Source organism: Myotis nattereri, assembly GCF_964212035.1.
Source record: "Myotis nattereri genome assembly, chromosome: 16".
Taxonomy (NCBI): Eukaryota; Metazoa; Chordata; class Mammalia; order Chiroptera; family Vespertilionidae; genus Myotis; species Myotis nattereri.
The window spans coordinates 16,706,066-16,732,244 of NC_138091.1; the positions used below are offsets into that span (position 1 = coordinate 16,706,066).

The following is a 26,179-nucleotide window of genomic DNA, read 5'->3' on the forward strand; positions in this document are numbered from 1 at the left end:
AATCCTACCCATTGCATAAAGCCCAGCCCCACAGTCACGCCCTTCATGAAGCCTTTCCTATGTCCCTGGCTCAGGGGTGGGCAAACTTTCTGACTCGAGGGCCACAATGGGTTCTTAAACTGGACCGGAGGACCAGAACAAAAGCATGGATGGAGTGTTTGTGTGAACTAATATAAATTCAAAGTAAACATCATTACATAAAAGGGTACGGTCTTTTTTTTTTTAGTTTTATTCATTTCAAACGGGCCGGATCCGGCCCGCGGGCCGTAGTTTGCCCACGGCTGGCCTAGACCCTTCTGTCAGAGTTATTCCTAGAGAACAGTAATGAGAGACCCTACTGCCTCACTTTGGGGAGATTCTCCCATTTTCAACAGGGATGGCAGCTAGAACTCCTGGAGCTAGTTCAACGGGAGAAGATAGTTAAGGGCTGCCCTGGCTGGAAATTCTGTCCTCCCATTGAACTGCCCTGGTACCTTGTAAACCTTAATCATATATTTTTCACATCTGAAGCTTGTATAATAGCAAGCACCTGAGGACCGTACTTTAGAGTTTACAATGTGCTTTTACATATATTGAATAGTCTCACAACCTTGTAAGTAGGTGGTGTAACATCTGTTTCACAGGAGGCTGAGGCCTGGAGAACCTAAGTGCCTTAAGATTCCACAGCTATCCCTAACCGGTTTGGCTCAGTGGATAGAGCGTCGGCCTGCGGACTCAAGGGTTCCCAGGTTCGATTCCAGTCAAGGGCATGTACCTTGGTTGTGGGCACATCCCCAGTGGAGGGTGTGCAGGAGGCAGCTGATCGGTGTTTCTCTCTCATCGATGTTTCTAACTCTCTATCCCTCTCCCTTCCTCTCTGTAAAAAATCAATAAAATATATTAAAAAAAAAAAAAGATTCCACAGCTAGAAAGCAGCAGAGCTGGGATTTCATCAGTTCCCACGATGCCCCAGCCCTGTTCTTTTATCTTCCCCACTACACTGTAGCCCTCAGGCAGAAAACACTTGTTCATTTCTTTTTATTCCTCAGGATCCATAGAACAATGGTGGTTTCTTTAATAAATGTAAGACTAACCAGAGGAAAAGAGATGGGAGATCTTTTCCTGACTTTAGAATTTAAGCATCTTCTTCCAATGAACTCCAGCCTACCTTCTTAAAGTGGAAGTGTTCACTTCTCTCATCCTTTAGATGCCAAGCATTTCCTTCTTTCCAAGAGGACCCTGTGGGTACTACCCACCCAAACGGCTTTTCCCCTAAATCTTATCCAGCTCGTATGTGATCTCCACCCCTGAGAAGCAAAGGTTCCATGCCCTAAGCCCTGTTCTTTCCTATTGAGGACACACTTTCTGCACCTCTCCTTACCCCCAGCCTGCCTTCTGAGCCTCTAGCCTCCTGAGATTCTATACCAGTGATGGCGAACCTATGACACGCGTGTCAGAAGTGACACACGAACTCATTTTTTTGGTTGATTTTTCTTTGTTAAATGGCATTTAAATATATAAAATAAATATCAAAAATATAAGTCTTTGTTTTACTATGGTTGCAAATATCAAAAAATTTCTATATGTGACACGGCACCAGAGTTAAGTTAGGGTTTTACAAAATGCTGACACGCCAAGCTCAAAAGGTTCGCCATCTCTGTAAATCTATACCTTCAGAGACAGACCTTCACATCCACCTGCTCTCCTTACCGGGCAATGTCGGCATCAAAAGAAGAGACAGGGGGGTTGAGACGCTGATAGCGACGAATAAAAGAGTCCTTGTTGATCTCCCAGATTTCCCGATACATATCCCAGGTCTTGAGATAGTTCTGCAGCAGGCTTGCATTATTCGTCATACCACTGCTGATCTGGGCCTGGATCTTCTTGATGTCCTCATCACGCTCTTCAGGACCCAGCAAAATGCTTCTCATTAACTTTCACTTCAACCCAAGCTCCAACCTGGCCCTTGGCCACTGCCCCCGACCCTCCACTCCAATATCACCTCCACAAAGGAATAAGACTCAAACATGAGCATTAGAAAATAAAGGAGAAGGCAGGAAGTAAAAGTATGAACCTAATCTATAAGATTCAGATATATCAGCTGTTGGTATCTGGACATGTTATATCCCAGACCCAGTCCTAAATTTGTCCTTCCTAATCTCCCACCCCGAATCCCAAATCCCAGGAGCATCTGTTACCTAATCTTCTTGCCTCCATCCCTGCCTTTGCTTCTTTCCCCAATCCAGCCCACTGACCTGCCTTTTCCACCCGTACTAGAGATGACTGACCAGTATCTGGAAACAGCCCTGGTCTCTCCTCCCAGCTCTGCCCATTCCTAAGCCTCTGCTATCCCGGCACTAAATTCCCTCCCTATTGTCCACTCACCCACGATTAAGTGGATGGGGTCACGAAAAAACTTGCGCTTGAGGAGAATTTCAGGGAGGTGGCGGAAGACAGAGATGGTGGAGAAAAGGTGGTTGCCAATGTCATTGACCACATTTGCCAAAGTCTGCAAAGTGGGTGAGAACTCCACCTGTGGGAACACAAGGAGAGAGCCTTTGCACAGGCCATGGAGGAGACAGGCCTCAGGACTGGTAAGGTTGAATACCTCAGAACCAGATCTGGAGGCCAAAGGATAAAGTCGAGGTCAAGGGTCAAGTTTAAGGATTGAGGGAGACTGGAGAATAAAGTATGATCAATTTCAGGTCTTGGGGGCAAAGCGGTGCCCACCTGTTTCGCATTTCCCTGCATGTCATTCTGCAAAATTACAAGGACTCGGAAGAGTGGGTTTGGGGAGGTCTTCCCATCCCCATTGATAGCTTTGGACAGTTCCAACAGTGACCACTTCACATTCAGTCTCAGGGCGTCCTCCATCATGTGGTCCAACCGAATCGTGTATAGCATCCACTGCTGCTGAATCTGGTGGGAAGAGAAAAGGGAAAGAGAATCCTTAGGGAAGACAGTAGGTCTAGCCAATGTGGGGCAGAGGGGTGGGGGGGGAATAGGCTGGTTAAACAGAAAGGCAGGACTCTGAGTCCAGAAGGAAGAAGGTTTGACAGACTGAAGGTTGTGTGAATCCAAGAATAGAGCAGGATGTCTGGGGGGTGGGGTGGGGGAGACTGAAAAAAAACAAGAGAATGGTCTGATGGGCCTGGGAGCCTGGGGGCTTCCCCAACCACAAAGCCCTGGCCACAGGACCCCTACCTCAGCGCCGTCATTCTTGAAGACTTCATAGGTGTTGGTCATGATGGCTATCACATCATGGTGTAGGTTCACCAATTTCTGCTGCACAGCTGCCCGATGCTCTTTTTGGTCCTCCTCGAATTCCAGGTCCCTGTACACCCGTTTGCCACTAATGCGTACCAACAGTGTCTCTGATATCTCTTGGGCTCGCCAGCCAATGGTCAGAGTGGATGCCTTGAACTCATTCACAATCATCTGTACCTGGACTCAGAAACGCCCCCATAGGGTGGGGGCTTCAGCTTGGGAAAAGACCTTCTGGGCCTAATTCTATCCTCCCACCTGTCCTCTACCTAGAGTTGCTGACAGTAAAAGTCCTTCCCCAAGCAAACTTCATTTATTTCCCATTACTCCCTGGTCTCTCCACCACTGCCTACGATTCAGGTATTAATTTCCCATGCACCAGCCTTTTGCTCAGCCCTTGGGGTCTAATGACCATGGCCTACCTTGCTGGCATGGATGCGGCACTCTGTGATGAAAAAGGCACTGGCCCCCTTCAAGGACCAGTGCAGTTTCTTGAGTCCAGGGTGGATCTTCTTATCCAGGAAGCGGATGCGTTCTTTGAACAGGGCCTGCTCATTTGGGGACAGCATGGCAATGATCCTGCGTAGAAGAGCAGACTGGTAGCTGATGGGGACAAGCTCTGAAGACCTCTCCTCCACACCAGAACCTTGGTGGGAAAATCTGAAAGTTCACGATTCTAGAGTGCTTTTCAATAAAACATTTCACAATGATGGGAATGTTCTACAATTGGTGCTAATGCGACAGCCACTAGCCACGTGTGGCGATGAAGCATCTGAAATGTAGCCTGTGCGAATGAGTGGCTGAATTTTTAAAAATTATTTAATTTCAATTATTAATTAAAATAGAAATAGCCATATGCTGCTAGTGGCTACCACAATGGATAGTTCCATTCCAGACACCCAAAAAAGACTTCTGTTTCCACCCCCTTGGACTTTAATTGGGCTGAAAAAGGTACCCAACCCAGAACAAAGCCTCACTTCAAAATGAGTGCCAAGGGCATTAAGAGAAGAATTGACTGCATGGCCTTGGTTCAATGCATCGGATGTTATTCTGTGTCCATAATCCGAATGCCAGTTTCATTCCTAGAGAAGTGACCCAGGCTTACAATACATATGGCCCTGTGGGGTGGAAGAGGACCTGGCTGTTTTTGCTCTCCACCCTAAAGCTAGAAGCCAAAACTACAAGGGAGTAGTCGTAGGGCCACAGGGAGAGACTGGACAAAAAGAGTATTTTGAGATGGACAAAACGTGAAGGATGGCTACTGTAGGGAAAGAACATCATGGAGTAGATACAACAAAAAGGAGGTAAACAGCATGCAGAAGGACTGCCGTGAGGACTGGGGCCCTACTTATTGTAGTCTCGAGCCACGAGGAGCAGATTTTCACGAAGAACACGCAGCTCCTCCGCACGTTCAGCGACGTTCACCACATAATGGGGCGTCTCAAACAGCAGCCGCTCCCAGTAGTCAATCTCCACAAAGAGAATCAGCAGAGACCTTGGGGGGGGGGAGAAGAGCAGCGCAGCTGAAGGTGCTGCTCAAGGGCATAAGCGCCAACAGCAGGCCGAGGGGGCGCAGGGCTGGGCAGCACTGAGGCAGAGAAAGGGTCAGAAACGAAGCAGCATCTCCAGGTTGAAGACACTTGGCGTTGGCCCCTCCCCTCACTAAAGCAGCAGTAAAGGGGTTTGTGTTGCGTAAGGCATAAGCCCACCTATTCAAGGAGACAACAACAGAATAATTTTGGAAGCTCAACAGTAGATGGATAAGGAGCAGAACTGGAATCTTAAGATGGTGACGGAAACAGCTAAGAAGCCGCTCGGTTCCTGCTGTAGGATTCTCCGAAGGCCCAGGGGCTGGCGGCTTCAGGTGTTAAGGAAGGGCATGAAGGTGGGACTAAACCGGAAAACCAGGTGGAAGTTTAGGAAGCAGCTCTCCCCACGCCCCCTCCCGTACTCTGCACAGTTAGGCAGGCGCCCTCTTCACCTCAACAAAAGACTGAAGGCTTCTTGCCTGGAGAAGGCAGTACAGAGCCAGAGGGTCTTTGGACCGGACCCCAAGCCCAGCTGAAGGAGAGAGGGGTCGGTAAATGGCTATGTGCACACTGTGTCGAGACCTCCAGCCTTCTGCTCCTACCCAGAAACCAGCACTCTGGCAGCTGGACCTACACCCAGAAACTTCAGAATGAAGTTTGAAAGATTGTTTTCTGAGGCCTCTGACCAGCCTAAGAGGAAAAGCGCCAAGATGATGACTTCAGTAATCCCCTGAAAACAGCGCCCCCGCGTCAGCCTGCAGGGAAGCTCACAGGAGTGAAATTTTAACTTGTCAGTCAACAGCACAAGTCTGGATAATACCTTCCTGACACTGAGCTGAAAGCTCCATGAGAAACTTTTTTCACAATGATGTTCAGGCTTTGCCAGAAGTTTGTCAATAAATTTCTGGAGTAAAAATTTTATTTTATTGACAAGTATACTTTATAAAAAGAAATAAATGTGGCCCTACCTGATTTGGCTCAGTGGACAGAGCATTGGCCTGCGGGCTGAAGGGTCCCAGGTTTGGTTCCGGTCAAGGGCACATGCCCGGGTTGCGGGCTCGATCCCCAGTGTGGGGCGTCGAGGAGACAACCAATCAATGACTCTCTCTCATCACTGCTGTTTCTATTTCTCTCTCCCTCTCCCTTCCTCTCTGAAATCAATACAAATATATATTTTTTAAAAGAAATAAATGTGGGAAATGATTTTTGCAAAATATTTTATGATATCCTCAGACAAGTGGTCAGGCATTAGAGTAGGAAAGTGAGCTAGCTGAGTTTACTGCTGACAAACCAGAATGAACTAACTCAGTGGAGAAAGTGCTATAGGACTGGGGAGGAAGGAGAAAGTGCAAGCCCCAGACACAAAAAACAAACAGATGCCAGTCTCCCACCCTGCTCTGGGAAAATTCCACCGCACGGAGGAATCTGCTGCCTACATAGTGATAACACAGCTCTTTCCAGCCAGGGTACAGACAACATCTGGAATATGTTTGCGATAAGGGCAATCAGTAAAGCTGGTCTGGCCATAAAATGTGGTAAAAGCCAATTTGGACTTCAGAGTTCAAATATTTGGGATAGAAGGTGGGACAGTAAAAGCCCTTGTGAGATAAACTAGGTGCTATTAGGGACTGGAAGGCTTCCGTGACTAAGGGAGAGTCAGGTAATTCTGGGGACAATTAGCACATTTGAAAAGCATGCTCATTTCAAGATTTTATCTAGACATTGAACACAAAAGAATAAATTGGGAAAAGTAATTTGCACCTCCTTGGAGTTTTACTAGGCTTTGGAAAAGTTGAAACTCTCTTGGATTTCTTTACTGGTTTGATGAGCCCAGACTTTTCAAAATCCTTCCCTATGATCATGTTTTTCCCCCTTATACATTATTTACTGGATTGAGGCAGTTTTACCTTAAAACCACAAAAATGTAAAGCAGCTTATAACAAATCTTTCTAAAAACAATTGCCAAAGGACAGGAGCACTTCTCTCTGAAAGAAGTGTCTACTTAATATTTGGGTTTCAGCTAAACCTAAGCCATAAATATTTGGCCCAAAGTTGCTTTGTAAACTCTACTATAAAGATTATGCATATGGAATTTTAGATAAATATCTGATGTATTCCTTAAGATGACCACAGCAAACAGGAAAATTTTATCTTAATTTTATCTTAGCTAGATGAGTACAAGCTTAAACATTAGGTAAATATATCACTATGGAGGGAAGGGAACAAGATATAAGAAGTCTGGTTGAAATCTTCTAGTACAATAATCCAAAAATATATATGGAACCACAAAAGACCCCGAATATCCACAGTAATCTTGAGAATGAAGAACAAAGTTGAAGTTATCATACTACCTGATATCAAACTATACTGCAAGACTATGATAATCAAAACAGCATGGTACTGGCATAATGGAAACATTTTTGAAAGACTTTGAATGTACAGAACAGTGTGCTTAATATGCTACTATTTATATTAAAAGCCTACTGTAGCCCTGGCTGGCTTGGCTCAGTGGATAGAGCATCGGCCTGCGGACTGAACAGTCACGGGTTTGATTCCAGTCAAGGGTACATGCCTGGGTTGCGGGCTTGATCCCCAGTGGGTGGCGTGTGGGAGGCAGGTGATCAATGATTCTCTGTCATCATTGATGTTTCCATCTCTCTCTCCCTCTCCCTTCCTCTCTGAAGTCAATAAAAATATATATATATTTTAAAAGCCTACTGTACTTATGTAGACACTAGAGGCCTGGTGCATGGATTTGTGCATCTGCGGGGTCCCTTCGCCTGACCTGCGGGGATTGGGCTGAAACTGACAGTCCGACATCCCTCTGTCTCTTCAAAATCTTATTATTGGTTTATAAAGCCATTTTTATATGATCCTGTTCAACCATACCTCAAAAACCATGAACCCTATCAAAGCTGGGCTCCAACAGCCGCCACTGATCAAAGACTTTTCGCAAACCTCTTCCCCTTATCTTTACACTCAGCTTCTAAACTGCTTCCTTATCCATGTGGCTCAAACATCTCTGTCCTCACTAATGCCTTCGCCCCACCCCTCTGGCCTGATAGTCCACCAGATGACACTCAGCCATGAGGGCCATCTCCCCCGGTTAGGCTGCCCTCAGCTGCCCAGGACAGACACACTCCGTTTCTTGTGTCCCTCGGACTCCATCTTGGCACAGGCCTTCTCTGGCAAAACCCCTTCTAAATTTGCCCAACAGATAAAGACATTCTGTGAGTTAAAGTCAACCCTAGTAGCAACAGCCTAGAAATGTGTGAAATACCTCTTATTATAGGGCCTAGCTGATGACAAGTGGGAGCCAAAACCAACCAAATAAAAAGTCATTTCCTTCCGATCAGGAAAAAACTGTCACCAGAAGGTTTGTAATCTCTGTAGACAGATGCCTTACATAGCTCCCTCTTTATTTTTCTCTTCTGCATTTTCTCTTCTGTATATGGAAAGGAAGCACCGCTCCCAGAGTAGCTATAACTATTCACTCCCAGGGCGACAGAAGGCAGGGGCTTTACCATTACATAAACTTCCTGTGCCTATCTTGGTTCCTAGCACATGGAAGGCACTCACTATATATTGTTAAATAAGTAGTAAATGAATTAATTACATCTTAAATAATTATGTGAAAAAGTCATAGTTATAAAGCTAAGAGGAGAGGGCATACTCCACAGCCCCACCAATTCTCAGGAAAGCCCACACCATGGCTCCTGGTTTGGGTGATTTAGCTGAGCCACTGTGGCCATCTAGTGGCAGAGCACCGACATCACAGGTTTAGTAGGTCAGTGGGGTTTCTTTTTTTAACCATTTCTTTTAAAGATAAAATATAAAATTAAAATTAGGAAGTGATAGGAAACATATTACAGTATAAGAGAAAGTTAGAGAGGATGGAGATAAAACCAAGAGATGGGAGTTAAACTCCTGGGAGAGTTGGGGAAGGGAATGGCACCAGAGACAGAATAAGTAGGAGTCAGATAAAGGGAGGAGTGGGTAGGGTCTTGTACTTGTCAAAGTTGACATCCAACATGCCCGCCTTCTCCTGGCTGATTCGTAACAATGGGGTGTCCAGCCGCCGAATGCAGTCCTTGTCCAGGGTTGCTGTCCAGTCTTGGAAGGTTTTTCGAACCAGTTCATCAATGGCCTGAACCATCTGCTGATAGGTATGTACACTCTCCTCTCCAGTCCCAATGTGGGGCAGGAAATGAGCGTTAGAAAGACACTGAGGAAGAAAGAGAATGGGAGGACCTACTTACCAATTCCTCCACGTTACCATCTCCCTGAGACCACAAACACACACACACACACACACACACACACACACACACGCACCAGCAATATGTGTGAGGCCTGCTAAGGAGATTGATTTTGACTACTTAGTCCAGCAGTTTTCAACAAGTGTTCCTCAGCACACTGGTGCTGGTGTGCTGTGAGAATTTTTAAAACATGCAAAACCTGCCAAAACCGGTTTGGCTCAGTGGATAGAGCGTCGGCTTGCGGACTAAAGGGTCCCAGGTTCGATTCCGGTCAAGGGCATGTACCTGGGTTGCGGGCACATCCCCAGTGGGAGATGTGCAGGAGGCAGCTGATCGATGTTTCTCTCTCATCGACGTTTCTAACTCTCTGTCTCTCTCCCTTCCTCTCTGTAAAAAATCAATAAAATATATTAAAAAAAAAAAAAAAACATGCAAAACCTGACGAGTAGTCAGGGGCCCTGGCCTCTCTTCCCTTAGATTGTCAAATTAAAAAATGACAACAGCCGTGCTCGCCTCGGCAGCACATATACTAAAATTGGAATGATACAGAGAAGATTAGCATAGCCCCTGTGCAAGGATGACATGCAAATTCGTGAAGCATTCCATATTAAAAAAAAAAAAAAAAAGACAACAGCCAATACAACAATAATCGTCCAATGTGAATAAATCAAAATTGTACTTTTTTGGGGCAGATGGGCGAAAAGTACACTTTTTGGTGTTCCACAGAATTTTAATAATTAGTTTATGTGTGGCATGAGATGAAAAAGGTTAAAAATCGCTTATTTAGAGGGAAGGTGGAGCAAAAAAAAAAAAAGAGTGAGAAGACGAGACCAAGGCACGATGAAGAAATGGAGTCAAAATAAAGAAATAGAAGCACAAACATTCAGTTCAAGAAAAAAGTTGGGCCCTAGCTGGGTTAGCTCAGTGGATAGAGTCTCAGACCAAAGGGTCTCAGGTTCGATCTCGGTAATAGGCACATGCCCGAGTTGCGGGCTCGATCCCCAGTAGGAGCAAGTAGGAGGCAACTGGTCAATGATTCTCTCTCATCATTGATGTTTCTATCTCTCTCTCCCTCCCCCTTCCTCATTGAAATCAATAAAAATATTTTTTTTAAAGCTGGGGAAAGAAAATAAATTACAGGAGGTGAAGGATTTAAGAGGTATCCGATTGAAAACCAGTAAGTGCCCTTCCTCACTGAAGTCTGAGCCCACCACTTCTTAAGAAGCTTCCAATTGTCTGTAAGCTGCCTTATTCTCTCCCAGAACCAATTAGATGATGGCAGGTAGATAGCTTCAGACTTATATTCCCCAAACGTTTACGCTTTAATTTTCCGTTTCTTTGTGTCTATTCTTCTAGGGCAGCAGTTCTCAACCTGTAGGTAGCAACCTCTTTGGCGGTCGAACGACCCTTTCACAGGGGTTGCCTAAGACCATCCGCATATCAGATATTTACATTACGATTCATAACAGTAGCAACATTACAGTTATGAAGTAGCAACGAAAATAATTTTATGGTTGGGTCACAACATGAGGAACTGTATTTAAAGGGCCAGAAGGTTGAGAACCACTGTTCTAGGGAGACAGGTCCTTTAAGAGTCTTACCTATCCAGTTCTCTGGATTTTGAGGTTGAATTACTCTTCTTGTGGCCCAGCTTCTCAGATGCTGGCCCCGTTCCTCCTCTCCACCTTGATAGAAATGCCCATGTTCTACCAACCAGACTCACCATTGCTGCAAATCCAAGGCCATGGCCTGCCTCATGCGGAGCCGCATCTGCCACCCCCCTGGGTAGACTTAGTCTCTGGTCATGAAAACTCACTAGGGAATTTCTGGACGGGTCCCTCCCAGTATGTGGCACAGCCTGCAAACCCTACCGACGCACTGCAGACAAGTTTTAGCAAAGTTCAGGCACTTACATTCATGACCCTGTCGATGCGACGCCGCAGGATCCGCACCCAGTGTGCCTGTCCAGAAAACTGGGCCATGTAGGGCTCCAGGGATGGCCATTTCCTGTTCAGCTCACGATTCACGAGGGCCAGTTCACTATTAAACAACATGTAGAGATCCACCGCCTTCTTGTCATATGTTCGCTTGATAGCCTAACGGAGAAGAGATAGAAGTTGACAATATGTCCTGGGGATGTGGGTTCCTCCAGTTACCCATCCTAGAGGAAGGCTACACCCTGCTAGGGGTCACACTCCTTAGCGATCTGGAAACCAGGGGCACAGAAGAAAGAAGGGAGACCATGGCAATTTAGGGCACAGGAAAGAGCATGAATGCAGGCGGATGGTGTCTGGAAGGCTCGTGAGGAGCTGAGGGAAGGCACAAGAGAACAAGGGGTGGAGGAAGCAGGCAGGGCAGCGACACCTCACGGGTTGCCAGCCTGTGGAAGGTATCCAGCAGCAGCACTCCATGCTCTACGTCTCGAACTAACTCGAAGGCAGAGGTGATCAAGTTCTGGGTCATCACCTCCAGGTCCTTGACTCCAGCACGGAAACTGCATCATCAGAGAGGCATGTTGAAAGGTGGGTGCCTTCGCCTGCCCCCAGGTACACCCCTGAGTAAGAATCCTGTGTTATGTACTAAGATCTCCCCACGTGCCAGGCACTAAGTGCTTTACATGAATTAATCCACTTATTCCTTAAAACAAGGCAATGAGATAGGTCCTATCACTAACCTTAGTTTGTAGACAAAGGAACAGAGGCTCTAACGGGTAGAGTCATTTGCCCAATCACATATCTAGTATGTGGCAGAAGTGGGCTTCCAGCCCCGAAAGGCTCCTCTGGAACCCTTCATCTCAGCAGACACTCCTTCCTCCCTTTCCCTGATGTGTTACCGCCACACTTTCCTTAGTACACCCTCACCACTCCTCCTAATCTTGGCTCCCCTGACCTCCCTTCCCTTGTCTGTGGAGAGTCAGCCTGTGGTTCTCTCACCGATTGTAGTCTTCATGCCAAGAGGTGTTCTTGACATCCAGGATGCCCCCGCGAACAGCTCGCAACATGTGCAGATTTTTATAAAAAATATCCTCAATCTCAAGCAAGTTCCGTGTTATCTGAGGTCCCTGGACGCCAAAGAAGCAAGGAAGGGGACCTTGCTTGCCATCCACCCAGCGGGCAAAATGGTACTGACAGTCACATACCTAAAAAAAAGTCAACGTCAGAATTCCTGCTCTCCTTTCTGAACTTGTAAGTCCTGTGCCCTTTGATTTAACTTAAAATGTCTAAAAACTAAAGAGGATCGACCAGATGCAAGGGGCTAGTAGGATGGATTTTGGCTGCAGAATGGAATAGGAGATACTAAGGCAGTGATAACAGGCAAAAGTCTAAAAGGATGGGGTGGTGGTAGGGCACACAGGGATGCAGGAGGAGCCAAGGAGGTTAAGTTCTATGTTTAGCATCTTCCCAGCTCCCCCACTCCTGGGTGGGAATTCTGGAGTGTCTGCAGTTAGCTTTGATTTTCCTCCCCGCACAGTCTTCCCACCTCAATAAGGTCCTTGCAGCGTTGCACAAAAGCATCAACCTGAGCAAATATGCTGGTCTGGTCCAGGACCCAGCCCCGACTGGAGAACCTGTGTTAGGAGAGAGACGGACCAAATCAAAAAGCAGGAACACTAGATATCAACCTGCCTATGCAAAGCTAGAACTGGGTTCCTGGGTTCCTGGGTTCAGGGGGAGACTTAGAAATGAGACCCCAAGAAGCAACTTTCCTGAACCCTGAGAGAGAAAATGCAAGGTGAGAGTTACCAGCGAGGGGACAAAGTGCCTTGGTTCTAGGAAAAGGTTCATATGTAATGGAATTTCAGACTTTAGGGCCAAGGAAGGAGGAAAAGGCCAGGGAGGATTTCTGGAATCAGGGAGAAGAGGTGATTAGAGTGAGGAGAAAGAACCTAGGCTTAGGGGCCAGAATGTCTGTATTCAGAGAGAAAACCTGGATCCATGTAGAAACTCACAGGCCTAGAAAAATATAATCCATAGACTGAAAAAAATAAGTGCAAGTGAAAGAAGTCAGAATCTATGCTCTACAGCAGGGGAGGGGAGCGTCCAGCCGGCGGGCTGTATAAGGCCCAAGAAATCATTTGATCTGGTCCTGCCAAGGCAATCGCAGGCAGGACTCAAAATTCAACAAATCTGGGAGTTGTTTCCACAGCAACATAAATTTATATTAATAAATGATATTAGTAAATGATATTATAAATATCTTAAAGGCCCTTGGCAGAAAAATAAAGGTTGCTCTACAGGAATGAAGGGGGGAATCTACAGAATGTTAGAGGAGACACATCGTACTGGGTATGCATTTGCACGGCCCGCAGATAATGGTCTTTCCAGGCATGACAGCAGGAAATGCAGCCTTGTAGGTCCTCCTTGCTAGAAGAGACATATCCCTCAAAGATGCGGTCCAGGGAGATGGCATGACAGCATAAGCGGATGATCTCATTGCTCATCTGAGAAGGAGTCCCAACAGCCTCAGTTCACAGCGTTAGTTGCACCCACCCCCTTCTCTGAATCTCCCTGATGTGCCTCACATCTCAGCCTCCTGCTTCCTGATTTGACTCCTGATACCCATCTTGCCTAAGTCCTCCACGGCTGGTGAACAGCCCCTCTGGTTTCATCTTCCTCCCTGCCTCAGCCCACCTCACAGCTGCACTGCCCAGCCAGCATTCAGCGTTTTCCCACACTTCGGTTCTGTCATCCCAGATGAAATGTGCCAGGTCCTGCTCCTCAAAAGCCAGTGTTCCTGCCCAGCCAGGTGTGGCTCAGTGGTTGAGCGTTGACCCAGGAACCAGGAGGTCACCGGTTCGATTCTGGTCAGGGCATATGCCCAGGTTGCAGTTGCAAGCTCGATCCCCAGTAGGGGCTGTGCAGGAGGCAGCCGATCAATGAATCTCTCTTATCATTGATGTTTCTATCTCTTCCTCTCCCTTCCTCTCTGAAATAAATATATATATTTTTTATGTTTTTTTTTAAGCCAGTGCTCCTTCCTAAACCTACCTCTCGCCCACTGCAACTTCCATCTTTGGAAATGAGAAGAAGAGGGTCTTCCCCTCTTGTAAACTCAGCCTGGGAGTCTGTCCTTCCTGCCTCCCTCCCCTCTTCTCCAGCAACTCCTCTTCTCAAAGCTCCTCTTCCCACCTAGTCTGCTTCCGAATGGAAGCAAAATGTCCAGCCCAGGCCCCAACTCTCAGAGCATCACTAACATTGATGATGCAGGCATAAGCTTTTGGTTCCTGACCTGAAGGGTGGTCCTTACTGTCTTTGCACCATAGATCTTCTCTTAAAGGAATTCCAGCTTCTTCAGGCAATCTGAAGACACATACCTTTCGGAAGAGGGAGGTCAGTCTCTCCCGAGTGTTATAGTGGGGAGAGTTGACCCAGATGATGCGGATGAGACTGATCAACTTAGGAAGTTTATTAGAGATGTCCTTAGGCCGCATGAAGGCCAATTCCTGGTAAGGTTCCTTCAGGATTGACAAAAAAGTCAGGTTTGACTGTGCTTGACAAGAGCCATCCTGACAGGAGAGAGAAACCAGATGTAGACTTATCCACTGGAAAGAACTGGTTCAAAGCACTTTTTATCCATCTGAACCCCATCCTGACTTGCCTTCACTGAGAAGCATTCCCAATTAACCCAACCCTACCTGGTACTAATATTGATTTTTATTCATTTACCAGTTGCTACAAAAGTATTTTTAGGTCTTTGCTCATGTGTGAGTCCCATCTTGCCCACTAGACTGAGAGTTACCCAAACTTGGTTTTTTGTCTGTTCCTCTAGTTTCTCCAGTTAAACTCAGCACTCTGCACAATGTAGACAGTAGCTGTTGATCAACTAACCAGACAACACTCCCATTTGTCCCCATAGTTCCCCTCACTGCCCTGTTCTCAACCAGGATTTTAGACTTCTCCACCTGGCTATGGTTCGTTTCCCTTAATACCTAGCTTAAAATTCCACCTAGGGGAAGACGTCTTCTATCTCCATATTCTACAGATTACATTGATCTTCTGTGTCCCCAACGCTCACATAATCAGCTTGCCACACTATATTACATTTAGTTTTAAGTGTTTATCTTGCAACTCTCTTGGCTGAGCCACATGGGTTCCTCTTCAATCCCATGCCATCTAGTAATCCTATTTTGTGTAAGTCTTATGTTCTCCAACTGGATCGTAGGGGTTGGGTTCATAGGGAGTACTCAATGTATTTTTGTTGATTAACTAGTTGTCTCCCTAGCTAAACTACAAGCTCTTTGGGACCATCTTTTTGTTCTACTACTTTTATACTCTCCCACAAATACCAGTTCAAACACTGGGTTGATCTATTTTGCTGTGGATGATTACAATGGCTCCCTCATCTTAGCACCCTATATTGTCCCAAGCACTGTCCACTTTCTGCTAAGTCTCCATCCTTTGATCCACCCACAAACCTGGATCTGCTGGGCCAGTTTCATAAAGGGTGCCAGGTAGGATGACTTGGCAAGGTGCAGGATGGACTCGATGTGTTTCACTCCCTCCTTCACCAGCTGTGAACTGATGCCAGACAGATCCATGCATCGGTTGCGCCAGAACTCAATCTCCTCCAAGGGACCTAGGTTTTCTCCTGTCTCCACAGTCTCCTGGGCACTGAGCACCTCCTTTATCTGCCGGGTCCAGTGGATCATGGAGGCTTCAGGGGAGAATACAAAATCTCTTCATTGCTTTACACTGCTCCCAGGTATGTCCTCCCCCCTTCCCTCTGCATAGCCCTCCACACCCAACTCCTTCCTCACCATCTGGACTGCCCCCCTTCCTCCCCCTAGGGTCCCCGACACACTGGCAATGCCAGCCACTCACTCTCTAGCCGCTGCACCAGCTCTTTGTCCTTAAACACCACCTCAGGCTTCATGTTCATGGCCTCTGCAGGGATGTAGAGAACAGTGTGCCCCTCCAGTTTGTACCGAGTATCTACGGGAAGGATAAGACCATAGAACTTCACTAACAGGAGTGAGTTTATGTCACCCAGTTCCAATCATGTTTGATGAGGTATATGCATTTCAGGAGAGCAGGCAGAAGAAATTGATATCTATATATCTCAAGAGGAAAAATAACAGAAGGCAAGACGAAAACTTCACTGAGGTATAATAAGAGGTTGTCATAAAACAAGGTCAAAGATCCATGCCCTCAACACTCTCTTCTATATTTGCACACCCTCTCTGCCCCCACAGCATCTACATTTCCCTCTACCCCACATGTACTCTTGGAAATCTCCAACTGTAAGTTTTGAGCAGGTCTGGCTAACCATTCTACAGCAGAAATCTGTATATGGGTTGGAAGACACATTCTGCACCCGGTTTCACTCATTCAACAAACACATACTGAACTGAGTACCTACTCTGTGCCAAGCAACACAGGTGCTCAGGATGACCGTCTGACCTGCCTCATCAGCTCTACTGTTGGTGGGGCACTAGGCACGCAAGCCTTTCTGCTCACCTGTCAGGCAGGCCAAGAACCTGTGCAGATGAGAAGCAAAATGATTTCGAATGCTCTCAGGCCAGCTGGTGTTTGTAAAGATCTGAGGGGCATAGACACCACTGAGGAGGCGAAGCAGGGCTGGTATGTAGGCACCCCGCACTGTCCCAAACTGCACAGTCGTCTCAAAGTTTTGTGGGGTGATGGGAACCGGTGCTTGGCGGATGAAGTACATAATCTGGTTCTGGGTCTGTATGAAAGACAGTGAATAGATCAGACTTCAGTCACCAGGCCCAGCCTGATACCCAAAGGAATCTGAGCTTCCAGTCATGAAAGCCTGGCTGAGTTCTTTGTAACTTTCCCTTAGCACAGCCTGGCCCTTCTCTAAAGGTAAGTGCCATGAGGTGCTCCCTGTTCTTTCTAGGGACATAACAGAGTCCACACCCAGAGTCGTAGGGAGGAAATGCAGAGAGCATACTTTGCGGATAGGGACTGTATATTATGTCCAACTTGGCTCCAGAACCTACCACAATGACTAGTTTATAATAGTTGCTCAATAAATGTTGGACGGATGGATGGATGAATGGATGGAATGAAAAGAATAGAATAAAGCATTTTCAGATATAGGAAAAGCAGAAAGGAAAAACACTGGAAGAAAGAGACAACTGTCTAGGATTTTCTATTTCAGTTACATATACTTTTCTGACAATTTTTCATTTATCCTTCAATTTTGTTTATGATGAGTCCTTGTTGTTGTTTGCATTCAGAAATTTATAACTTTCATGTAGTCAAAACTTTTTAAAGTTTCTGACTTCTACATGCTTAGAAAGTTCATTCCTACCTGAAGATCAGATTCACCTTTTTTTCCCCTTTAGTGTTTTTGTAACTGCTCTTTATAATTTAACATTTTTTAATTTTAACTGATTTGAGAGAGAGGAAAGGAGAGAGAAGCATCAATTTGTTGTTCCACTTATTTATGCATTCATTGGTTGCTTCTTTTTTTTTAAAAATATATTTTATTAATTTTTTACAGAGAGGAAGGGAGAGGGATAGAGAGTCAGAAACATCGATGAGAGAGAAACATCGACCAGCTGCCTCCTGCATATCCCCTACTGGGGATGTGCCCGCAACCAAGGTACATGCTCTTGACCGGAATCGAACCCGGGACCTTTCAGTCCGCAGGCCGACGCTCTATCCACTGAGTCAAACCGGTTAGGGCCATTGGTTGCTTCTTGTATGTGTCCTGACCAGAGATCAAACCCACAACCTTGGTGCATGGGGATGACACTCTGACCAACTAAGCTACCAGGCCAAGCATAATTTAAGTAGCAAAACTGAAAATAAAGCACAAATGAGAAATTAACAATTACCCATCTTCCCACTACCCAGAATTAAATTTAGACATTTTGTGTCTTTTTTTTTAAGCAGTAAAGTTGCTATTTATTTTTTTAATCTTCACCAGAAGATATTTTTTCCATTAATTTTTAGAGAGTGGAAGGGAGAGGGTTGGGGAAGAGGGGAGAGAGAGAGAGAAACACCGATGTGAGAGAGACACATTGACTGTTTGCTTCCCACACATGTCAGGACTGGGGGCCAGAGAACGAACCTGCAACCCTTCAACCCTTCGGTGCAAGGACCAACACTTCAACTACTGAGCCACACCGGCCAGGATTTTGTGTCTATTTTTTTAAAAGCTTAACTACTATTATTTTTGTTAAATAATTTGCTAATTATAAATAACTGAAATAATGCATAAAGTTAAACAATGCATAAAATTAAAATGTCACCTGAAATTCCACCACCCAAGCAATGCTGTTAACATTGGGAAAAAAACAGTATTCCAAACATCTTTCTATAGTTATATAACATAGAAAAATAAAAGTTATTTCAAAATAGGATCATGATACTTTTTAAAGTATTAAATTTAATTTAATAATGTGAATATAAATAAAGGACTTGATCATCTTTAGATAAGTCTTTCTTTACCTGTAAGAGAGATTTCTTCATAAAAGACCTCTTACTTTCATATGAGAGATTATGAAAAATGTCGAGTTTAGTTTTCTCACTATCTTTCTATTTTAAATTCTATTGACTTACGCTTTGAAAGATAAGAACGTTGACATTCTCATACTCCCTCTCATTTTCTCACCACTTTGCAATTTTTGTTCCAGTATTATCTTTACCTTGTCCAAGTTGATAACATTCACATTCTGTAGCACAACCATAATTCCCATGCTTATTTAGTATTAGTTCTTTACGTAAATGAACTGAATGGTCACAGATTCTACATTCCTGAGCTCTTCATTTGGTTTATTTCTTAATGAATTAAGTTTTTGTTGATGTCATTTTGTTTTTTTAAAGGAGGGTTCTTTGGGTGGTTTTTTCTTTTTTCTGTGGGTTTTTTTTTCTTTTCTGATTTTACTTTTTGCTCAATTTATCAAGTATTCAATGGTAATAAATTTTAAGGACATTTCAATTGGCCATCTTAACCCAGGAAAACATAATTAAGTCTGTGACCTATTTAGAATGTATTTCAATATGCTAAACATATTTTTTCAGCTATACTGAGGCATATTTGACAAATAAAAATTATATGCATTTAAGGTATGCAACTTGATGTTTTGATATGTCTACACATTGTGAAATGATCATCACAATCAAGCTAATTAACATGTCCATCATCTCACATAGTTACCATTTTATTTTTCTTTTATTTTTTTTGGTTAGAACACTTAAGATTTGCCCTCTTAGCCCTGGCCAGGTAGTTCAGTTGGTTAGAGCGTTATCCCCAATACAGTAAGGTTGCAGGTTTGATCCCGGGTCAGAGAATATACAAGAATCAACCAATGAATGCATGACTAAGTGGAACAACAAATCAATGTTTCTATCTCTTTCTCTAAAAATAAATAAAATAAAAATTAAAAGAAAATATTTGCTCTCTTAGCAAAATTCAAGTACACAACACAGCATTATTAACCATAGTTACCATGCTGTATACTAGATCTTGAAACTTTGTCCCTCCCTCGCCCGTTTTATTTTGATAAAACTGACCTATAACATTACTCTGGCAACTACAAATCTGTAATCTGTTTCAATGAGTTCTTCCCCCTAGATTCCACATATAAGTGAGATCATATAATATTTATCTTTGTCTGACTTATTTCACTTAGCATAACAACCTTCATGCCCATCCATATTGTTGCAAATGGCACAATTTTCCTTCTTTCTCATTGCTGAATAATATTCCAGTGTGTATGCTTGTATGAATCCTATATAATAAAAGGCTAATATGCAAATTGACCGAACAGCAGAACAACCCGTCGCTATGACATGCACTGACCACCAGGGGGTAGACGCTCAACGCAGGAGCTGCTCCCTGGTAGTCAGTGAGCTCCAGGAGCCTCTCCCACCTCCGTGGCAGTTGGACATCCCCCAAGGGCTCCCAGACTGTGAGAGGGTGCAGGCTGGGCTGAGGGACCCCTCCCCCTCCACCAGCGACTGCACGAATTTTGTGCACTGGGCCTCTAGTGTGTGTGTGTGTGTGTGTGTGTGTGTGTGTGTGTATCCCCCATCAGTGTTTGCTTAGGCTGTTTCCATGTCTTAGCTATTATAAATAATGCTACAATAAACATGAGGGTTCAGATAATACTTTGAGAAACTGATTTCATTTCCTTCAGATATATAGCCAAAAGAGGAACTGCTGGATCATATGGTAGTTCTACTTTAAAATTTTTGAGGAAATTCCACACTATTTTCCATAGTGGCTGCACCAATTTACATTCCCAACGACAATGTATAAGGGTTCCCTTTTTTCACATCCTCATGCACATTTGTTACTTCTTGTCTTTTTGATGATACCCATTCTAAAAGGTGTGAGGTGATGGTGGTTTTGATATTCATTTCCTAATGATTAGTGATGTTGAGCATCTTTCATGTACCTGTTGGCCATTTGTTTGCCTTCTTCGGAAAAACATCTTTTCAGTTCTTCTGCCCATATCTTAGATTGTCATTTTGCTACTGAGTTATATGAGTTCTTCATATTTTTTGGATAATAACCTCTTAACTGATTTATGATTTGCAAATATTTTCTCCTACCTTAGGTTTTCTTTTCATGTTGTTTTCCTTCACTGTGCAGAAGCTTTTCAGTTTGATGTAGTTCCACTTGTTTATTTTTGCTTTTGTGCCCTGTTTTTGGTGTCAGAAACCGTGTCCTATTTGACCAATATTTCCACATTTCCCCCTCCCTTCACCTAAGGAGATCTTTTTTTCTTTTATTAATGTTTTTATTGATTTCAGAGAAAGGGAGGGAGAGAGATAGAAATATCAATGATGAGAGAGGATCATTGATCAGCTGCCTCCTGCACGCCCTCTATTGGGGATAGAGCCCGCATGTGCCCTGATGAGGAATTGAGCTAGTGACTTCCTGGTTCGTGGGTCGATGCTCAACCTCTGAGCCACTGACAGGGCAGCTAAGTAGACCTTTTAATGGAAAAATGTTGTTTTCTGTGTTTCCCAATTCCATTCACTGAATAATTCATCCTTCCCACAGATTTTAAATGCCATTTTTGTAGAAAATGCTTACATATATGGTTCTGTACTTTCTATGTTTCTTTACTGTAGCTTATATAATATATATTCCTGCCCCAATACAACTGTTTTTAATTACTGTAGCTTAATAAAAGACTTTCATTTTCACAAGTCTCCTCCAATACTTTCCTTCATCATTTTCTTTGTTATATTCATGCATTTTTCTGGATATATTTTTAAATCCTTTACACGAGGTATCTAAAGACTGTGGCACTTTGATTGGATTGCATTAAAATAGTGCATTTTTTGGATGGAATGATCTTAATATAATATTAAAATTCCCACTCAGAAGCAGGGTATACCTCACCATATCCAAATCTTCTCTCATGGCCTTCAGCAAAGGTGTTTTCTTTCATATAAATCCTACATATATTTTGCAAATTTTTGTCCCTTTTGTGAATAAAATATTTTTTCATCATGTTTTGTAGCTGATTATTGCCAATATATAAGGGAAATCAATAGCCTGTGTTTACATTTAATATGTTTCACAAATTGTGTCATTATACAGGATCATGCTCATCTTCATCATCATTGTTATTTTAGTATGTGTACTGGCAATAACAGCAAAGCAATAGCCTTTTTCTTTTCCAACATTTTATTTCAAATTTTTCAAGCATATAACAAAGTTAAAAGAATTTTATAATAATGACCTGTACACCTACGACCCAGATTCTACCACTAACACTTTACTATACAGTGAGGCCTTGACTTAAGAGTTTATTTTTTTTAATTAAATCTTTATTGTTCAGATTATTACATTAGTTACTCTTTTCTTCCCACCATAACTCCCCTCCACCCAGTTCCCACCCCACCCTCCGCCCTCATTCCCCACCCACTATCCTCATCCATAGGTGCACGATTATTATCCAATCTCTTCCCTCACCCCACACCTCTTTCCCCCCGAAAGAATAGTCAGTCCATTCCCTTTCTATGTCCCTGATTCTATTACAATCACCAGTTCATTCTGTTCATCAGATTATTTATTCACTTGATTTTTAGATTCACTTGTTGATAGATGTGTATTTGTTGTTCATAATTTGTATCTTTACCTTTTTCTTCTTCTTCCTCTTCTTAAAGGATACCTTTCAGCATTTCATATAATACTGGTTTGGTGATGATGAACTCCTTTAGCTTTTTCTTATCTGTGAAGCTCTTTATCTGGCCTTCACTTCTGAATGATAGCTTTGCTGGATAAAGTAGTCTTGGTTGTAGGTTCTAGGTATTCATCACTTTGAATATTTCTTGCCATTCCCTTCTGGCCTGCATAGTTTCTGTTGAGAAATCAGCTGACAGTCGTATGGGTACTCCATTGTAGGTAACTAACTGTTTTTCTCTTGCTGCTTTTAAGATTCTCTCTTTGTCTTTTGCTCTTGGCATTTTAATTATGATGTGTCTTGGTGTGGTCCTCTTTGAATTCCTTTTGTTTGGGGTTCTCTGCGCTTCCTGGACTTGTAAGTCTATTTCTTTCACCAGGTAGGGGAAGTTTTCTGTCATTATTTCTCCAAAGAGGTTTTCAATATCTTGCTCTCTCTCTTCTTCTGGCACCCCTATAATTCTGATGTTGGTACGCTTGAAGCTGTCCCAGAGGCTCCTTACACTATCTTCATATTTTTGGATTCTTTTTTCATTTTGCTTTTCCGGTTGGGTGTTTTTTGCTTCTTCGTATTTCAAATCTTTGACCTGATTCTTGCAATCCTCTGGTCTGCTGTTGGGAGTCTGTATAATGTTCTTTATTTCAGTCAGTGTATGCTTAATTTCTAGTTGGTCCTTTACCACAGCATCAAGGGTCTCATTAGATTTCTTGAGGATCTGACTACATTTATCGGCGGTCTCACCAGTCTTCTTGAAGATCTCACTACATTTATCGGCGGTCTCACCAGTCTTTTCGAGGACCTTATTAAATTTATTGGCGGCTTCTAGACAGTTCTTTAAAGACCTTAAAAGTGTGGTTTTGAACTCTATATCCAGCAGTTTGCTTTCCTCCAATTCTGTCATTTGTGTCCTGTTTCTTTGTCTCGGCATTTTTTTATGCTTCGCTGTGTCGATAGAGTGCCTGTCTGTGCTAAGTGTCCCAATTACCTGAGGTAGACACTCTTGGTGCACCCCCTTGTGGGCTTTGTGCACAGTCTTGTTGTAATTAGGCCTTGATTGTTGTAGTTATCACTGTAAGGAATTCACCTCCAGGCCAATTGGCTGTGAGAATCAGCTGTGTCTGCAGTGGGAGAACTTCTGTGCTGGAGACACCCCTCTGGGGCTAGACTTGCTTCGATGGGGCTTTGGTGCTCACTGAGTCTGCCCCCTGAGTGTGTCTTTTATGGTTCCACGGAGCTGCAAACTGGATGGTCCCACTCTGACTTCTGGGCTTTCTGGCTCCTGGATCTCTATGGAGGTGTTAATCTAGCCTTTGCCTGAGGCTATCCTGCAAAAGTCTCCCTGCAGGGCTTGGGCGGGGCAGGTCCCATGGGATCAACAGAGCGGATTAGCAATTATGGCTGCTCTCAGTCTTGCCCTCAGAGGCTCTGCTTCTCAGTGTCCCAGTAATTGCTGCAAGCCCCACGGAGAGAAAGCTGCCCTAGGGTTCCGAGCGATGCCAGACAGTCCCACCTCTCCTGTATGAGTCTGGGTCCCCAGAGACTTGCCCGGAACTGGAGCCCAGACCCTGAGACTCCCTCCCGATTGAAAACAACAACCGCGCCCTCAGCCGCCAGCCCGCTCCGCATGCACTCCGCACCCTAGTATTTCACTTCAGCACTGCGCCTCCTCCGAGTCTCGGTATGCTTTTCTCTTTCCTCCTAGTTGTAGAACTTCCACTCAGCCAGCCTTCCTGTGGTTCTGGATGATGTCCATTCCATCTTTTAGTTGTATTTTTGAAGTGGTTGTTCGAGGCAGCAAACTCCAGTGTTTACCTATGCCGCCATCTTGGTTTTTCGACTTAAGAGTTTAATTCGTTCCGAGACCGAGCTCATTAAGGAGCTCGTTAACTCAAATTACTCTGTCAACTCAATGCAAAAAATCGGCCAAGAGACAGCTGGTATCTCAAAAAACTCGTTAGTTGGGACAGTCATAAGTCAAGGCCCCACTGTATGTCTTTTAACTGTCTCCCTACCCATGGTTTACCCTTCACTAATGTATCCCCCACCTTGTTGAAATACGTATATATCTAATCCATGGACGCCTTCGATATGTCCCTCTGGGATAGAAGCCTAATTCTTTGCATAACATACAAGGGCCTTCACAAGCTGACCCCAACTTCAGTATCATCTCCCACAACTCCTCTTTTCTTTGCACATAAAGTGGTCTTTACTGACACAGCTCTTACCCAGCCTCCATGAAATCCTACTTACACTGCATCTCCAACTCAAATATCACTTCCATCACCAAGCCTTGCCAGCATCCACTGGCCACATTAGTTGCTCCCATAAAGCTCCTTTAAAGTTTTGCTCATGCATCATAATCTGTTATAAATACTTCTTATATGTCTGTCTTTCCCACTGGACCACGAGATCATCAAAAGCAAAAGCCTGCTTCGTTCCTCTCTGTGGCAACAGAACTTGGGCACAGATGACAGAGATATGCGGAACCCTCAGCTCCTGGAAGACCACCTTGGAAGCTGAGGAAGTGGAGTACCCACCTGTACAGGCATGCCCATTTCTAGCTTCAGCCCCAAAATAGGGTCAATGAAGATGGTAAGGATGGGCTCTGTCGGGTCCTGGGCAAAGTGTTCCAGCATGGCATCATGCTCCACGGTCCATTTGGCATCCGCCAGTCCTGTCAGCACAGTCCGAGACAGGAAAAGGGGCTTCTACAGAAGGAAAACAGCCAAAAAAGATACAGCTGTTAGGATGAGTCATCTCTCCCATCCACAATCACATGTGAGGACACAGAAAATGAGATAAGTGAGACAGGACCAGAATAATGAAGAGAAAGCTGGGGATGAGCTGAATGATAGGTTTCACGCTTTTGATAAAATAAGACAATGAGATTCTCTTGCCTCCATAAGTAAAGACAGAATGGATTGTAGAGGAAACCCAGGGTTTTTCTTGATTCATTTCAAAGAAGGTTATCCTGCCTTGAGATCTTTTCTTCCCAAGGTATTTCATTTCTGCCTGTGGCTGTAAAAATGCATCATCGAGCAGCTCTCAACCTCAAAGTCAAACTAAATTAAGGGAACATGTAGGACATTAGCCTAAATCAACCAATTAGAAGTAAGGAGATGACAAGCTGGAAAAAGGATAAGGGTGCAAGAGCAATTTCTTCATGATGCAACAGCCTCCTCAAAAGACTGAAATAAGTATGAAATATTAGGTAAAAGTCAATTGGCAGAGCAGTGAGGAAGAAGTGAGGAAAAAAGACGGGAAAACACCAAAGAAAAAATTAATTAGATGGAAAGGAAACTGTAATTGATGACTAGAAAAAAATTAACCTGTAGAACTTTACTAAATAAATTAAGGACACAAAGATATAAAGATATTGTTAAGTGAACTTGAGAAGCCACCCTGTCCTTCTCCCATATTCCTGGAATATGAGAAGAAATCTCTTTTATTTAAAGTTTCCAGGTCAGCCCTAGTTGGTTTGGCCCAGTGGATGGAGCATTGACCTGCAGACTGAAAGGTCCTGGGTTCGATCCCATCAAGGGCACACGCCCAGGTTGCAGGCTTGATCCCCAGTAGGGGCGAGCAGGAGACAGCTGATCAACGATTCTCTCTCATCATTGATGTTTCTATCTCTCTCTCCCTCTTCCTTCTTCTCTGAAGTCAATAAAAATACTTTTTAGCCCTGACCGGTTTGGCTCGATGGATGGGGCGTCAGCCTGCGGACTGAGGGGTCCCGGGTTCGATTCCAGTCAGGGGCATGTGCCTTGGTTGCGGGCACATCCCCACTGGGGGACGTGCAGGGAGCAGCTGATGGATGTTTCTCGTAGGTGTTTCTGACTCTCTATCCCTCTCTCTTCCTCTCTGTGGAAAATCGGTGAAATATATTTAAAAAAATACTTTTTAAACATAATAATAATAATGAAGTTTCCAAGTCAAGAAAACTTAGACAGTGACCTAAAATCTTCCCTATATTAATCACTTGTATGTCATAAGTGTCTATAGACACAAGCGGTGGACCTTTTTTAATTAAA

The 26,179-nt window shown here is 44.1% G+C and overlaps 1 protein-coding gene across 1 annotated transcript in view; it reads right to left on the reverse strand.

Annotated features, from left to right (window-relative positions):
- Positions 1 to 26,179, reverse strand: part of DNAH2 (dynein axonemal heavy chain 2) — a 110,305-nt gene that overhangs the window by 70,721 nt on the left and 13,405 nt on the right. The window contains exons 4-20 of the mRNA XM_081109007.1: positions 24,686 to 24,856; positions 16,489 to 16,717; positions 15,853 to 15,963; positions 15,447 to 15,685; positions 14,346 to 14,537; positions 13,315 to 13,472; positions 12,512 to 12,599; positions 11,965 to 12,170; positions 11,396 to 11,525; positions 10,945 to 11,127; positions 8,783 to 8,997; positions 4,592 to 4,738; positions 3,666 to 3,822; positions 3,184 to 3,423; positions 2,710 to 2,898; positions 2,365 to 2,512; positions 1,690 to 1,882 (exon numbers count right to left, since the gene is read on the reverse strand). Of these exons, the coding sequence (XP_080965133.1) occupies positions 1,690 to 1,882; positions 2,365 to 2,512; positions 2,710 to 2,898; positions 3,184 to 3,423; positions 3,666 to 3,822; positions 4,592 to 4,738; positions 8,783 to 8,997; positions 10,945 to 11,127; positions 11,396 to 11,525; positions 11,965 to 12,170; positions 12,512 to 12,599; positions 13,315 to 13,472; positions 14,346 to 14,537; positions 15,447 to 15,685; positions 15,853 to 15,963; positions 16,489 to 16,717; positions 24,686 to 24,856 (2,996 nt within the window). The remainder of the gene's footprint in view (positions 1 to 1,689; positions 1,883 to 2,364; positions 2,513 to 2,709; positions 2,899 to 3,183; positions 3,424 to 3,665; positions 3,823 to 4,591; positions 4,739 to 8,782; positions 8,998 to 10,944; positions 11,128 to 11,395; positions 11,526 to 11,964; positions 12,171 to 12,511; positions 12,600 to 13,314; positions 13,473 to 14,345; positions 14,538 to 15,446; positions 15,686 to 15,852; positions 15,964 to 16,488; positions 16,718 to 24,685; positions 24,857 to 26,179) is intronic.